This window comes from Sporobolomyces koalae, assembly GCF_050403365.1.
Source record: "Sporobolomyces koalae JCM15063 DNA, S_koalae_JCM15063T_v1_ctg23, whole genome shotgun sequence".
Taxonomy (NCBI): domain Eukaryota; kingdom Fungi; phylum Basidiomycota; class Microbotryomycetes; order Sporidiobolales; family Sporidiobolaceae; genus Sporobolomyces; species Sporobolomyces koalae.
In genome coordinates, this window is record NW_027481748.1 from 109186 (window position 1) to 125120 (window position 15935).

Here is a 15935-nt window from a genome sequence, read left to right on the forward strand (position 1 = left end):
CAGACAAGGAGCTTGGAACATTCCAGGGAGAGAGATAACTGCTCCGATACGAAAAAAACCTTCTCGGGCATCAAGAGCTCAGATCAAACTGTCCCATCCATCTCCGATACTCTGGTTCTTGTTCGTGGCAGCAGGAGCACTTCCAAACGAGGTCGCAGGTGTAGAAGACGAAAACAATTGTTCTTGTCGTTTCTGAGCTGCAATCTCTTGCATGCTCAACTTTGCTCCTCCAGGCTTTGAAGTAGCAGGAGTCGTTGTCGAAGAAGAAGAAGAGAACGAGAAGAGATCTGAGAAATCGGCTCCACCACCTCCCGATGAGGAGGAGGAGGATGCGACAGAAGGTTTCGGGAGTTGAGAAGACATGGGGTTCCGAGTAGTTGGAGCTTGGAAAGTTGGAGTAGGGTTCAGAACGGTAGAGGGTTTCGGTTGGGATGGTTGGGAAGAGTTGTTGTTATTGTTGAGCATAGCAAACACATTCTGTTGTGACGAAGGTTGGTACGAAGGAGGTTGAGCCGGAGCACTGATGGGTACTGCCGATTGGAAATCATCGAAGTCATCTAGAAATCACAAGAGAGAGAGAGGATCAATCAATGGCCAGGGACAAGCGGGGACGATGAGCGAAAAACGAACCGTCGAGACTCGCAGCCGCTTGAACTGTGCTCCCAGGAGTCGAGAACAATGAAGCAGAAGGTTTCGGTGGTGGAGCGGGAGAGACGGTCGTGCCTGCTCCTCCTCCTCCGAGAGGTTCGTCATCGTCGAAATCGAACAAGTTGACCTCGGGTTGTTTCGGAGGGGCCGGTTTCGAAGAAGGGGTCGAGGTCGATTTCGCAGCATTAGGTTGAGTCGTTCTCGAAGGTCGGGTCGAAGAGGACCCTCGAGGAGGAGGTGGAGCCGGGTGCGATACGTGATCCTCGTCGTCGCCAGCATCGTACTCTTCGAAATCTCCTGGTTGTTCTCTCCTCGTCGAATCCGAGAACCCTCCTGCAGAGGAAGAACTCGGACCATACGACGAGTCTTGGTTCGAGTTGAACGAGTCGGACCCGAACCCTCCGTACCTGCTCCCACTCGCACTCGTGAAGCTAGGACCTCCTCCTCCTCCAAGTCCATCGTTGCCGACTCCGGTGTACTTGTTGCGGTTCTGTTTCGCCTTGCGACGTTCCTGACGCACGCGATCGAGGTCGGATAAGAGTTCCCCAAGCTCTTTCGCTCGGTTGCGAACTGGACGAAAAAGGAAAAAAAAGCATGAGCCAAAGTAGTTCGGAAAGATCGAACGACAATCTTACCGTTGATGCCTTGATCTTTGCCAGCTTCGTCAATGTAGTGAAAGTTGCGCAAGACTTTGATCAAGCTCAAGTGACTACGCGCGTCGTCAATGACGCGTTCTGATCCATTCTTGACGAGGTATCTAGAATTGCGTGACGAGCGAGGTGAGTTTCTTCGAGTTGCATAGTATAAAGAGACAGGAAATATGGACGCAACTCGATGAGAACAAGAGCCTTGTAAATCTGGCGCCATTGACGAGCTTCCTTCTCGGTGAAGCGCGAGTAGATGGTGGGCATGATCTCGTTGAACAGTTGAAAATCGAACGTGCCCCGAGCAATGTCTTGCATCAAGGTCGAACTTGCTCCCCTGTGTGCTCATAATTCAGCTTGTCGGTCGCAGCGCAAGAGTTCCGAGAGAGAGAGAGAGACGAACCAAGGATCGTCATTCGTCGCCTCGCGCACCTTTTGCTCGTACTCGGTCAAGTTGAGGGCGTACGCCTTGGCTTTGTTGACGGCCGACTTGACATCGTACAGGGTAATCTCCTGTCGAGGATGTATCAAGGATCAGTGCGAGGGAACCACGTGCAGACACTCGAGAGCAGATCGATTCGACTGCAAGGACGGACCGAGGCTTGTTTGGCGAGTGAGTCGACACGATCTGCGAGCCAGTCCATCGTACGCGAGGTGCCTCAATCGAGAGTAGGCAGAGAGAGAGAGGGAGAGAGGACAAGGTGGAGCGATGAATCATCTCGCTCTCTCTCTCTCATTCAACCACCCATGATGGTCAGCGAGTACCCTCCGGTGATCTCGTCTGAAGAAGAGGTCGAGCTCCTCGAGGTTGCTTCTGACTATGCGCTCTCGATCGGTCTCGTGTTGCGCCCCGTGCCCGTTCCGGTAGCCGGACCTGGTTCAACCTCGCTCGACTCGACTCGAGCAATCCACGCGCCGTACTCGTTGTACCCGACCCCGTTCCCCCGACGGTTGTTCCAAGAAGCACTCGCGTTGCAACCCATTTACAACGAACTGTACGCCCGGATCACGACTTCGCACGCCTTTCTCGCTCGAGTGATCGGAGGCACCGTTCAACGCGTCGACGAGTTTCAACGTCAACTGTACGACATTTACTCGACCGTACTCCAAGAAGGGATCAAGCAACCCATCTCGCTCGGCATCTTTCGATCCGATTACCTCGTGCATGCTCCTGCCGACTCGAGACCGCAAGATTGGACCTTGAAACAAGTCGAGTTCAACACGATCTCGTCTTCGTTTGGAGCCTTGTCGACCAGAGTGTCGCAACTGCATCGGTACTTGCTCGAAACGGACAAGTACCCTCCTGGATACCCCCTGCTCGACCCATCGTCCTCGGACCGCTTGCCCGCTAATCAAGCGTTAGAAGGGATCGCGAGAGGGTTGGTCGATGCTCATCGAGCGTACCCAAATCCGAAACATGCCAAAATCATGATGGTCATTCAAGATGGAGAACGCAACGCGTTTGATCAACGCCTCCTCGAGTGGGAAGTCACCAACAAGTGAATCACTACCTCTCGCGGTTTTTCCCCGATTTGTTAGATCTCGAAAGCTGATCAATCTTTGAACTCACGCAAAAAAGACACAAGGTTCCTCTCGTTCGAGTCCCGTTCAGTCAATTGAGAACGACCCTCTCGTTGGACCCTACCACTTGTGCACTCCTGTACTCTCCTCGTTCCAACTCGACGCCGATCGAGATTTCAGTCGTGTACTACCGCACGGCGTACAGTCCGACCGATTACTACACCTCTCAAGAATGGTCAACTCGATTACTCGTCGAAAGGTCGCTCGCGATCAAATGTCCTTCAGTCGCAATGCAACTCGCAGGTGCGAAAAAAGTACAACAAGTCCTCAGCGATCGAACCCAACTAGGTCAATTCATCGATGAACCTGAACTTTTGAATCGGATCGAGAAGAGTTTTGTTGGGTTGGAAAGTATGGAACCGAATGGAGTTGGAGAACGGTTTGCGAAGAGTCATCCGGAACGATACGTGTTGAAACCTCAGAGGGAAGGAGGGGGCAACAATATCTATCGAACCGATATTCCTCCCTTTTTGGATCAACTCGCACAACGTGATCTCGAAAGACAACAACAACAAGGAGAAGAAGGACAAGATCAAGTCAAAGGTCAAGAAGGGTACATTTTGATGGAACTGATTGAACCTCCTCGAGATTCGGAACAAGTCTTGGTCAAAGCGGGTCAAGCCGTCGCGAACCGGGATCAAGTCGTTTCCGAACTTGGGATCTATGGCATCATGCTCTTGCGAGAACAAGCAGGAGAACAATGTCACGTGTTGAAGAATGAAACGGTCGGACATTTGTTGAGGACGAAAGGGAGGGATTCAGACGAAGGTGGGATCGCAGTCGGATTCTCGGTTCTAGACAGTCCTCTCCTCGTTTAGAGGATACCCTGCAATCTTCTTCTTCTTCTGCTCTCGGCTTTTGTTCGGCTACTCGGCAAGAGGAAACAAGGTGTCTTTTGCTAGATTTTGCAATCATAGAAGAAATGAAAAAGGGAGCGTCCTAAGTTTTCCTGTCTCAAAGTAACGAGAAGGAAAAAGTCGGGGTTATGTACAGAGACAACGAGGAAAAGAGAGAGAGTGTGTGTGGGTGGGTGGGTTGTGCAATGGGAGAGTGTGCGAGCAAGTTAGAGTCTGCTTAAGCGGCGATGGGTTCCTCAGGAGGATCATCGGATTGAGTCGCAGGGGTTTCCGACGTAGCTTCGACCTCGTCGTCCTCCTTCTTGTCCTCCTCGGCAACAACAGCAGGAGTGGCTTCGTTCTCATCGTTGGTACCGACTTCGACCTTGACCGCTTCACCTTCGTTCGTGTCGGTTTCAACGTGCACGAACGAACCACTGCTCGTCGGGGACGATTCAGACCCTTGAGTCGAAGAAGCAGTGGTAGGAGCCGTGACTTGAATCTCTTCCTCCTGTTCTTGACCTTGCTTCTCGGCTTGGTTCTCGCCAAGTTCACCTTCCTCGAGTTCTTGCAGGATCGGATCCTCTTGAACTGCAGGTCTCGATCCAGCAGCGGGACCGGCACTTCGGGAAGAAGCGGCAGCGTTGATCTCGAGCGAGATGAGTTCCATCACGAGGTCGAACACGGCAGGAGGAAGAGATTTTTGGTAAATCATGATCAACTCTTGAGGCGCCGGGTACACCTTGAGCGCCTTGTAGAACGAGATGGCCGCAGCGACGTAAAACTCGGGCGCTGTATTTTATTTTGATCGAAGGGGGGGTTTTGCCCAAAGGTGCGTCGTCAGTATATTGGCAGGGCCATGGAACCCTAGGGTGCAGAGAGGCTTACATCGAGCAGCGAGTTGTTCAGCGAGGGCAACTTGTTCCATGAAGAATTGCTCCTTGCCCTCGGCAGTCGTCGGCACTGTTATTTTCAACCCCGAGCGGGTGTATAAGGTCAGTCACTCGAAGCTTGAGCACGCATGAAGAAGGGGGAACGGGGAGGTTGAGAGCGAGGAGGAGAGAGACTGACCGGGTTCGGCATTGGCGAGTTCGATCGCGCGCTTGAGTGCAGCCTGGATCTGTTCCTTGCCTGCCTCTTGAGCATGCTTGACCTTCTTGTCAACCTTCTTGTACTCCTTGACTGTGATGATCAAGATCGAGCGATTCGGGTCGCAAACAAATTCGCAGGGTACAAGGGGTTTCCCGGCGAGTCAGCATTCGCACAGGGTCGAGAAAGGGGGTGTCCGGGTTCTGGGAACAGGAGCGTACGGAGGTTCTTGCGGAATACGGCATCGTTGCGGCGCCTGTAGTCAAAGTAGACGGCGTAGCCCACCGTCGCAGCGGCGATCACGCCCGTCGCGGTCAACGCGATCTTGAGAGGGTTGAACGAAGTCGAAGGCGCAGCCGACATTGCTGAACTTTTTACTCGAAATGGGGAAGAGTGAGCGACAAGGCAGCGACCGGGTCTTGCTGCAACTTTGATCATCAACTAGGTAATCCTCATCACACGATTCCTGACACCTTCGACACTGCCCAGTATCTCGTTCGAGAGCTACTTGGAACATGCTTCAAACTCTGGATCGTTGGCCCCTGCGCGAGGACTGCCTGCTGCGACCCTCTCGCCGCCTCTCGGCCAAGGTTGGATCACCGCCCTCGTTCCGACACCGCACACAACACGTGCATGACGTCGTGAGAACTTCACTGCTCTCTCGTTGATCTCCTCGCTCGCGGAAATGTCAGAGCGGGCACCGTAGGCAGCACCGACGGCCGAGAATCTCTTGGCTCTAGTCTCATTCGATTACGGCTTGGGCACTGACTTGAAGCGTGTCGTAACTCGTCCGCAATTCGGACACTATGACAAGCAATTAACAGAAAGGAAGCGAGTAATCGTCTGTGGGCAGTTACAGTCACTCGCGAGTTTTGTCAACTTGTGTTGCGAGAATTTCGCTGCGCAGACCCTGTACTCTGTCTGTGGTACCATTGTGCGCTCCCAAAACTCGACCGACTTGACAGCTCTGCGACCTGGCACGAAGTTCGGGACCTTCGGCGGAGGAAAGTGCGTGCCGCGTGCACGATCCCCTGATCTCGAATGAGATCGGCTCTCGAGCCCTCTCTCGGCTGCTTTGTCGTTCTACCTTCACCTTGTCGGCGAGTCCAGACGATCTGCGATATCTCTGGGCCATCACGTCGTAGACATCTTTGATCGATTGTTCGTGGAGAGGCTGCGGTCTGCTTCCGACTCGCTACTAGCGAAACCCTCATCAGCTCGCACCGACTCCCTCGGCGATCCACAATACGCGACATCCCCGTGCGATTCCCTGAGCTGCAGCGTGTCAGACTGGCAGAGCGCCCCGAGATGGACGGGGCTGCGATCTACGATGCAATCGTTCAACATGCCATCACCGCACCGCTTGTCCCGATACCGATCTCAACCCACCTGTACCAAGCTGCGCCCGATGTAGGCAGCTCACTTGCAGATGGTAAGGGAGAGCACATCTACCGAGCCTTGGTTACAGCAGCGACAGCCGTCGCTCGATCAGCAGCGACCACAAGTGAACTCGAAGCATCCCACGCACACTCGCCGCTCCTACCCGACAAAGTCATCGTCCTCGCCACAGCTGAAAATCAAAGTTACCCTGGATTCTTGACGGCCCGACTTGCGGGACTTCCATCAGCAGCTTCGATCGTCTTGGGAGTCTTGCTCATCCTACTAGGCCTTGCCTGTCTTGTCTTTGGAGCGAGGTCTCTCTACGTCGGGAGAGACCTCGGTCGCACTTACGGCACAGATGAGAGGAAAGGGTGGTTGCGCGGTGGAGTTGGAGGTATCTTCTTTGGATCAGTGGCACTCGGTGAGCCCACTGACCTGATTTCCAAGTCCAACATGTCGTCATAGCTGAAGCTGCTACGAGGATGTACAGGGATGGTTGCCAGTACGTTGATACTGCTGGTTGTGTCAAAGCAGCGAAGCAGTTCGCTGGGTTCGTGGTCGGTTCTGGTCATCATTGTTCTGGCAGCCCTGCTAGGAGCGGTAGCAGGAGGTAGATGGAGTTGGTGCTCTCGGTCAAGCCTCGCTCTGGTCTCTGGGTAAGCTTGAACACTACGGATGATCCCACTAACTTTATCCACGCCGGCGCCTTGAAATCCTGAATTGTTGCTGCCTCGCGCTTGCTGAAACAGTATCGGGATCGCCCTACTCGTGATTGTGTCCGCTCACATCAAACGAGTTCTGACCCGCCTTATCCTGACGGCGGTATTCGTCACCCTGTCCGAGATCGCCGCCAACGTATACCTGTGTCAAAAGTTCGCTTTGCCGGCGTTCGTCGCAATGTCGGGTTCGTTCGTCCTCGTGCTCGGAATTGACGTGTTCTCGCGTGTCGGGTTTCACGACGTTTTGGGCCTGTTAATGAAACCCCTCGGAGTCGGTGCGCGAGGTGGAGAAGCTCAGGAATTTGTTGTCGATTGGTCAGGGCGGAGAGGGAAGGGTTTGATCGCGGCGTGGTGGATCTTGTCCATCGCTAGCGGTGTGTGGCAAGGCTGGTGGGGCCTCGGAATCGAAGGTCAGGAGGTGAGCTTCCTTCCTTCTCATATGGTCTTTTTGGTTGGAGCGAAAGACGGCACGTCGAGCTCTGACGGTTTCTTGTCACTGCCCTACAGACCTGGGACAACTATTTAGATCACCATCTACCCATTGGAAGCGGTCTAGGTCGTCACCTTCCACCCCTCACGGTCATCGACAAGATCCGCTCGCTCGTTCCCATCAGGGGCAAGCGTCAGGATTGCGATCGCAACGAGTTCATTCAGCGGCAACGCACTCCCTGGGACGACGACGATCACGAAGAGGAGACAAGAGACGAGTTCGACCTGGACAAGATCAAGCACGACAGCGTCTTTGCGGACCCGTGGGACCCTAATGTTGACGATACCCTCACGGTGCTTCCAAAAGCGAAAAGCAGACCGCGTCTGGCTTGCCGCAAGACGAGCTCGAGACCAGCTCGCTACGGTGTCGTGGGAGAGGCCGACTCGAGCGACGACGAAGAAGACGAATACGACCTGAAGGGCGATCTTGGCGTACACGATCCTTACGACGTGCGAGCCGACGCTGACAGCACCAGGAGCTTTGGAGCTTTGAGCGGTTCGACCTTCGTGTCCGATCGGAATAGACTCGAAATTGAGAAGGCGCGCACCGAGAGAAGGATCGCGAAGGAACAAGGCGACGACGTTCCTCGACCGGGGAGATTGAACCGCCTCGCGCACAGAGACAGCGACTCGCAAATGCCATCCTCCCCCACTCGAACTGCAATCGAGACGGACTTTGCCGACGGGACGGCAACGAACGACACCAAGACGAAGCGCGGCTGGAGAATTACTAATCCTTTCAGTCGCGCCTCGACGAGCTTTGGTGGGTCTTCTGAATCTCGAACAGTCCGGAACTGTCTCGTATTTGGGCACACCAGCTGCGTTCGATCACTGATTACCGAACATCTTGCCAACCTCGCATGCACCGATCACAGGTTCCGCGCAACCTCGACATTCGGTGGTGCCAGCAACGCCTTCACCGGCCAGAGCGATCGAACACAACAATTTAGCACGACAAGAAGCTGTCGAATATTTCAGCACCTCTCGAGGCTCGGATGACGATCAGAGCACAGTGCGTGCGCGTACGAGCGAGTTCTGGGCAAGAGTCGCCAACGTAGCCGGGCCTCCTGGAAGCTCGCAACGCGGTCCAGGCGGATAAAGGAGCGACCGAACTTGCCGACTCGGAGTTTGGAAGTACTTCAGACTCCGAGACTCGCAAAGGCGAGCATGGTTTCGCTTTTGTTGATCTGGGTATCGAGGCGCAATGATGACATAGCGCGTTGCGCCAAAGTCGTGTTTCGAGAAGGTTGGAGCCTTCGAAAGATGGTGCCCGACACACCGGTACCGTCGCTCACCGCGTGCGGGTGAATGACGCCTCCCCTCGGGTGGACCGAACGATTGAACCTTTCAGCCACTGCATGCTCGTCATCTCTTGACCGTCAGTGCAGCTTCTGCGCCCGAAGCGTAGTGAGAAGGCGTTGAGCTTGAGCATACAGTTCTGACGAGAAGAGTCGGTGACTGCGCGAGGGCACGTGCGATCGTTCCGACAAGGGCTCAATTCGGACAGAACACAGGCAGGCACACGAGCACGAGGATCTTGAGATGAGTCGCAGCACGCGCGCGTGCGACATTCGAGCCAGAAACCGGGGAAATGGATCGACGGGAATTGCCATGTTGCGAAACCTTTCTGCGGAATGCGTTCCGACGATCGTCAGTGTCGCGGAGGAAGAAAAAAAAAGGAGCAAGCATTCACAACTCGACGATCCGGCTTCAACCTGTTTCCTGCGTAACACGTAGCGACCTGCTCCTCCCATGTCGAGAAAGACGAATGCGACGGAACCACCTCAGGCTCAGGGGAAGGATGGAGGCGCTCGGAGACCGAGCGCCGGGCAAAGTCCCCGAGGAACCCAGGTCCCGGTCTCAGCGTCAGAATTTCAGCGATCCGGGGATCTCGCAGATCTCGAGCAAACCGGACACACGTCGACGAACAATGGACACACACCTTCAAACAACGCCAACGTTGCAGAATCTATAGTCGAGCGAGACTTTGGACCTGACCATTCATCGGATACGCCGCCAACTCGCTTCTCGCCTTCTTCGCACGATCCTACCTCATATTCCAAGCCTATACCGTCGAACATACGACGAGCCGATTTAAAACTGTCTGCACTCGAAAGCCTCACACGGCGAGCGTCTGCCTCGCTCGGCGGATCCTCGCCGGAAGAGCCGTTGAATGGCGCTAGCCCGGTCGACCCAGATCTCGCTTCACTAGCCTTCGAGGCAAACTCGCCGCACGAGCTGAAGACGACCGCTACGACGACCCCTCCGACCCCAAAGAGCGTCAGCAGCGCAGGAGATCGTGCAAGAGACGTGGACGAGTTTGGCTTTCCTCGCATTTCGCCGCCAAGAGGTTACTTCGATGGGGACAACGAAGAGGCGGAAACTCCGCCCGAGACGACGGGAGAAGGGTCGTCGCAATCCGGCAGCATCGGTGAAACGCCGTCAAGCTGAGACTGGTCGAATCTTCCTTCCGTAAGTCGAACTGTTTTCTCGTTCCACATCTGGGCATCGCATAAAAAAAGACAAAAACTCGCTCTGACGCTGAAGGCACGCTTTCAACAGCCTCTTGTTGTTCCTACGTCTGTCACAGACAAAGCAAATCCTCTATCGCATTATTTATCGCACCGCATCGCATTCCACTGCTTCTCCCCTCATGTATCTGCATATCTAGTCAATACCCCTTTGTTCAACATCCCTCATAATACCCTATACTGCAAGCACGCATCCGTCATGTCTGATTCTGCCTGTAATATGCTCAACCTGACACAGAGGATCTCGCTCAACTCAGTACGATCTTCTTTGGATCTTTCGCTCCCAAGGCCGTTATGATGAGGTATCTAGAGAGGACCGCGCGCTGAGCACAGACTTTGTCCTCCTATTCGAAGAGAGCGAGATATTGCCAAGAATCCAGGAGAATCGGATTGCACTGTCTGTGTATCAGGTGGTCAACAATGCTCGAGTTTCTTGCATGAGTCTCTCTAGCGCGCTGAGACGATCTGGGATCGCTTCGTTTGAAGTTTTGCTGTTCGATTTGACATTGCTTGCCTTCTTTGGACTCCGATTTCTGATAACGCAAAAATAAAGGAGAAGAATGTCAGTTCCAACAAAGGAAAATCCCAACGATTGATCTGGGTTTGGAATGATGAAGAGATAACTCACGGAGACACATCGCAAGGTGGACTCGCTTTGCGTTTCTTGTTCTCCTTGAAAGGTTCTTGCTCTTGCAATCTCCGTAGAGCGTCTTGATGATCGACCTCCCGGATCGTGATCGCAATGTCCCCGAGCGAGTCTTCAAGTTTTTGCAAGGTTGAACGAAGGTTCTCATCGAGTGAATACTGCAGGGTCGTCGCGGTTGCCGGATATCGCTCGGCAACGCAATGATCGAGAAGTTCGAGGAGAAGTCGAGCTAGATCATCTGTTAATACGGCGTTTTCAAACAGGGTAAGCAGTGACACCATCGATCCAAATTTGCAAAAGACTCACAGTCTGAAACAGGTGGACGTTGAGCAAATGCGGTAGAAATCTCGGGAAACTTGCCAAACGCCGCAAAAGAATCGTTCGAAACAAAGAGACCGACAGCTTGCCGGAAGGAGCTGCGTACGATTGAAACAAGTTAGAGACTCGATCTTCAACAGACTCTTGACAAGCGATAGAGAAAGATAGTTTGTATACGAACTTTTTGACGTCTGGGAAGGATGGGATTGAAGCAGGGAACGATACAGGAGGATGTACCACCGAATCGATATCGTTGACGATCTCTTGCAACTCTGCAACATAAGTCGAGACGATCATGGGAGCTATAAGAAGAAGAGCTCCGTCAATGAATACAAGACATCTGGGAAGAAGCGGAGGAGATGAGCAAGTGTACCTGTGGCCTCTTGCTTGCAACGATTGAGAACTTCGTGGACGCTCGTTCGCCAAGCGCGTAGCAATGTAGTCGAATACGCTAGTTGGCATTGGAAGATCAGTAAAGACTCTTTCTGAATATCGAATGATGCTGCAAGTTCCGACTCACCCGTCAAGGGTCTTCGGATTCTTTGGTCGTGAACTTTGATCGAGCTGAGCAGGTTCTGTGTTTCCCTTTTGAATGCGACCTCGGCAGAATCGAGTTTGACATTCAAGATTGAAAATCCGTGCGCCTTGTCCGAATAGGAATCGAGGTCGAGGTTCTTTTGCACCTGTAATTTCTCAAAGTAAACAAAGAAAAACGTTAGCTGTTCCGAACTAGCACGTCCCGTCTTGATGTCGTGTGTGCAGATGACCCACCTGATCCTGCATGCCCTTGGTATCGTTTTCGTCAAGGTCCTGTCTGGCGCATACGAGTACGAGAAGTGCCGGCTTGTAAAGCGAATTCCTGTCGACTTCATCGACCAGTGATTGAAGCCGAGCTCGCGGCTCGTCCCAAGTGCTGCAAGAGTAACGCAAAACGATTAGCAAATCGAAAAAGTTAGTTCTGGGGACACGGATCCAAGGCGCGGTCCGAGATTGCAGGAATTCTGCTCACTCGCTATCGGCAAGATTCGAAGACGAGCAATCGAGAATGATCAAACCGGTCGAATCAAGATCCTGAACAAACCGAAAAATGTCAAGCTCAAAAGAGGGTAATCAAGAAATACAAGAGAACTCACTTCTTGATCAGGTTCTTCTTCGGTTGAGAGCATCTGTACCACCAAGTTTGCCTCTGCCGTACTGCGCCTTTTCCTCTTGTCGTCCTCGTCGAGATCAAATTTGCACGACAACCAAGTCGCGAAAGATGAATGTGACGAGTCTGTCGAGACAAGAGTTGTCCACGTCGCAGGGGTCGGCAATCTTTGACGTCCTGCCACGATCGAGAGATGTGACGAGAGGATGTTGAAAAAGGTCGAGTGAGCCCAAATTCGATCTCGCGTTTCGGCAGCCTAGGAAGAAAGAAAACCTCGATATAGTCAATCCGGTTGTTCGCAATAATTGGGTTACGGAACGAAACTTACGAGTCGTAGTTGTTCTGCCATGTCGATCACATTCTCCTCTTTGCCGAGAACCCTTTGATTGAGCTTGTGGTGGTCGACTCCAAGATTCAGTCCACATAATTCGAAATCAACGGTTCCATCCCCTGCTAATCCTAGATCTCCTTGGTCATCCTCGTCCTCGACATTCTCATAATCGTCATCAACACTCCTGGTCTCGTCCTCGTCAACTGTCATAGTTCTTCTGCCATGTTGTCCCAAACTTTCGACCACTCGTTCCCATTCCTTCTTCCTCAATTCTCCTTCTTTCCTCCTCTCCTCAAGTTCCACAGTCTTGTCGTTCCAAACTCGCAACACTTGGCTCCTAATCCCACGTTCCCTCTTGAATCGAACGATTTGTTCCTTGATCAACATTCTACCAATCTCATCGACGAGTTGATTCGACATTTCATCCGCAATCTTTCGTTTCTTGAATTGTTCAGCTTGTTCGAGTTGGTTCCAACGTAGTTTCAAAGCTTGTTGACTGGCTTTTCGAACTGGTCCAATTGTGAACTCTTGCAAGATTTCTCGAGTCAACAAAGTCACCAATCGATCGATCAAAGCCGTGTGATCGATTTTCGGTTTCGGTCGAACTGCGGGACTTGGAGGAGGTGGTGGTGGTTTCGGTGAAGCACCAGATTTGACGAGTTGTGGGGACAAGCGTAGGGAAGATGAAGTTCTACGATGTCCAGTAGAAACCGTTGGCAGTGGAGTTCGATTGTGAACCTGAGCATGGGGTTGTTGTTGTTGTTGTTGGGGAACAAAGGCGGGTGCGGTAGAGGACAAAGGTTTCTCTTCAACAGCAGCAGAGATCGTGACGGGAGTCGAAAGGTTGTTGCTGAAAAAGTTGGGTACAGGTAGAGAGGCGTTCGTAATTGGTGCTGCTGCTGGAACGAAGGGGGTCGCAGTTGGAGCGAAAGAGAACGTTGTCGAGGAGGATTGTGGAGGAGGAACTGGAGTGATCGAAGGTGTAGGTGCCGAAGCAGCAAAGGAGAAACCAGTAGACGCAGTCGAGGGATTTGTTCCAAAGGAAGGGACAAAGGGTGACGCTGCCGCATCGAGGGGTGCAGGTTTGACCGGTGCTAGTGGAGGTCGAGTAGAGGGGGCAGGCTGCAAAGGTGGTTCAGTCTGACTTGCGTTTGGGAACGCCGAGGAAGATCCGAATGCTGAGCCATCCCGGTTCGGCAATGCGGTCGAAAGAGCTGAAGATGTCGTAGGTGGACGCGGTTGCGAAACAGGGGGCGCAAATGTCGAAGGTGAAGCAAGCCAAGGTGTAGTTGGATAGGTCTCGACGGTGTTGGTAGAGTAAGCGGTACCATCAATCACCGATTGGTACGACGTTTCGCCTCGTTTCGCCTCGACGAGTCTTTGAGATACCGTGAGCTTCAATGTCGCGGCTAATTGTAGTCGGACAGAAGGGAAAAACATCAGTTTGTGAATCAGCGCAACATTCGAAAGAGAGTCAACACACCTTTGAGGACTGTGCCCTTGTGCAGTTCAGCGACGAGTTTTCCCCTTTCGTCCTGCCTGACCACGACTCCGAGTTGTTCACAGACATTCCTCGTATCCGATTCGTCATCACATCCGAGAAGTTTGGTCAGAGTTCTCAACGGGAACGCGCTGTGTTGTTTCAAGTAGGCCCCTTTCAACGTTTCGATCGCGTGTTTGCGAATCTCGTTGAAATGGGTCGAGAGGATACATCCAAACAAGTACGACACTCGACGAGATTCGACGAGTTTGAAGAATCGAGAAAACATGTTTGGACTCGCTCGTTCCCCTCGAGTCAGTTTTGATCTTTGTGCGAGTCGGTGCAACTCGAGTGCGGTTTGAAGTGATGGATGACTGAACACGTGAGCAGGCAAGAGTTCGGTTGACCAGATGATGTCGGGATCTCGCAAGTGGGTGAGGAGATGGTAAGATCGGAATTCGGCTTCGTTCGGGAGTGAGACATTTGGGTTCGAGATTCTCAGATCGTCGTAAAACTCGTTCAGTGACTTGAGAACTGTCGCCCGTCATTCCCACGGGATCAGTCTCTGAGTGACGATCCCCTTTTTGAGCGATGTGAGGAGGAAGGATGGTTTCACCTTTTCTCAGCTGTTCCAATTCTTGACTTTCACTGAACCCAGTTTGTTCTCGCAATGTACCGAGTGCGAGGATGTGATACCTAGCGATCCTCTCGTTGCACTCGATCGCGCTGTATCCCCTCACGTTCTGTACCGTAAAGTCTTGACGCACGGACCGAGTACGGTCACGTACGAACGGGTGAGTGACGGCGAGAGGATGTTGAGGCAGGAGCGTGTGGAACAGGTAATCGAGAGTTTGGTACAGGATCGCCGGGGGTCGGACATCGGAAGGTAGAGGTTGATCGTTTCCTGCCGCAGGTCGATGAAACGCTTTCACTGCTCGAGCGGGATCGATTCGAGTGGTTCCAGGATACTGCGCAAAACAAAAATACAAGACAAAGGAGGATGCTTGTTTCGTGTGAGCGGAGCGAGCGATGAAAGTTTCGGTAGAGATGGATTTTTCCTCACGCGTTCGAGTGGATCGACGTTGTTCTGATACTCGCGTTCCTCGCGTTCCCATTCTGGACACATTTCGTCACACGTTCCTTCAAAATCGGTCGCCTGATCTAGACGCATCGGCTTGGATGGGTCTGGGATCAAACCCTGCTCGATCGCTTCAAGTCGCTGTTCCTCTCGTAGTGGTTTCAGCTAGAGTAAGGAGGGAATGGGAGTCAGTCAAAATGTTTGTCTCTCCATTGTTGAATGGGATACGTACTTCAAGGTAACGATTGTTGGGCAGGGTCGATTCGAAGCGTTTCCTCCTCGCGTCCGAGTCTTCGCCTAGGACTTCGAGAGTCGAGATCTGCGCGGGGTTCCGTTTCGCGCTCGCGACGACGACGACTGGCTCTGGGTCATTCCTCTCTGCGAGAGGAGCCGAGAATGAAGTCGGCTTGGATGTGGTTGCGAATTCCGAGGTGGATGCGGGAGCAAAGGTTGAACGTTGCGTCGTCGAGGAGGGGAATGGGGTGGTGCTCGACGATCCAAACATGGTTGAAGCGGTTCCGAATGCGCTACCCTCGGCACCGAATGCAGACGGAATGGTCGGGTTTGCGACGGCACCAAACGCTTCGAACGCACTCGGTTCAGATGCATCGGTGTCTTGTGTTTCAGGTTCTTGTGCGTCTAGCAGTTCGGTGGTCGGAGTCGTATCGGACCGCTTCCAACTCAGGTTCGAGCCTCCTCGCTTGCTTAGCAGTCCTCGAGCTGCACCTCTTCCCCTGCCTCGACCTCGTGGGAATGTTGAAGGACCTGCCGAGTTGAAGCCTGCGAACGCTGAGGTTGGAGTCGAGGCTGATGATCCGAGGGTGGACGACGCGGTTGGGTGGTTCGACTGAGATGGGAATGCAGGCTTGAAGCCTCCTCTCCAGGTCGACATGGAGCGAACGAGGCGTCGACCTGCGGGGGAAGAGAGAGAGTCGATCGATTCAAGCGACTCGACTCTCACTGCTTCAACCCACCCTGCTGCCGTCGAGTCTGTCTCGGAATCAGCGTCATCAGCAAG

The 15935-nt window shown here is 53.1% G+C and overlaps 6 protein-coding genes across 6 annotated transcripts; 3 read left to right on the top strand and 3 right to left on the bottom strand.

Annotated features, from left to right (window-relative positions):
• Window positions 1–78: 78 nt before the first annotated feature.
• Window positions 79–1936, bottom strand: JCM15063_002083 (uncharacterized protein; the record flags this gene model as incomplete). Its single annotated transcript, XM_076679471.1, has 6 exons — window positions 79–557; window positions 631–1218; window positions 1284–1405; window positions 1480–1629; window positions 1696–1805; window positions 1889–1936. The coding sequence occupies 6 exons, from the start codon at window positions 1934–1936 to the stop codon at window positions 79–81; spliced, it is 1497 nt and encodes a 498-aa protein (XP_076533379.1).
• Window positions 1937–2039: 103 nt separating this feature from the next.
• GSH2 (glutathione synthase) lies at window positions 2040–3691 on the top strand (the record flags this gene model as incomplete). The annotated part of the gene is made up of 2 exons (XM_076679472.1): window positions 2040–2791; window positions 2872–3691. 2 exons carry the CDS (start codon window positions 2040–2042, stop codon window positions 3689–3691), a joined length of 1572 nt encoding a protein of 523 aa, XP_076533380.1.
• Window positions 3692–3947: 256 nt separating this feature from the next.
• On the bottom strand, window positions 3948–5161 carry TOM20 (TOM complex receptor protein TOM20; the record flags this gene model as incomplete). The annotated part of the gene is made up of 4 exons (XM_076679473.1): window positions 3948–4501; window positions 4598–4672; window positions 4781–4891; window positions 5020–5161. The coding sequence occupies 4 exons, from the start codon at window positions 5159–5161 to the stop codon at window positions 3948–3950; spliced, it is 882 nt and encodes a 293-aa protein (XP_076533381.1).
• A 945-nt stretch (window positions 5162–6106) lies between these two features.
• On the top strand, window positions 6107–8221 carry JCM15063_002086 (uncharacterized protein; the record flags this gene model as incomplete). Its single annotated transcript, XM_076679474.1, has 5 exons — window positions 6107–6599; window positions 6669–6834; window positions 6928–7315; window positions 7405–8149; window positions 8205–8221. The coding sequence occupies 5 exons, from the start codon at window positions 6107–6109 to the stop codon at window positions 8219–8221; spliced, it is 1809 nt and encodes a 602-aa protein (XP_076533382.1).
• Window positions 8222–9138: 917 nt separating this feature from the next.
• On the top strand, window positions 9139–9837 carry JCM15063_002087 (uncharacterized protein; the record flags this gene model as incomplete). Its single annotated transcript, XM_076679475.1, has 1 exon — window positions 9139–9837. The coding sequence occupies one exon, from the start codon at window positions 9139–9141 to the stop codon at window positions 9835–9837; it is 699 nt and encodes a 232-aa protein (XP_076533383.1).
• Window positions 9838–10323: 486 nt separating this feature from the next.
• SAC3 (Sac3p) lies at window positions 10324–15809 on the bottom strand (the record flags this gene model as incomplete). Its single annotated transcript, XM_076679476.1, has 14 exons — window positions 10324–10450; window positions 10546–10801; window positions 10870–10979; window positions 11063–11183; window positions 11255–11332; window positions 11402–11564; window positions 11653–11794; window positions 11891–11952; window positions 12015–12284; window positions 12357–13768; window positions 13843–14373; window positions 14456–14807; window positions 14903–15082; window positions 15150–15809. The coding sequence occupies 14 exons, from the start codon at window positions 15807–15809 to the stop codon at window positions 10324–10326; spliced, it is 4464 nt and encodes a 1487-aa protein (XP_076533384.1).
• Window positions 15810–15935: the final 126 nt, after the last annotated feature.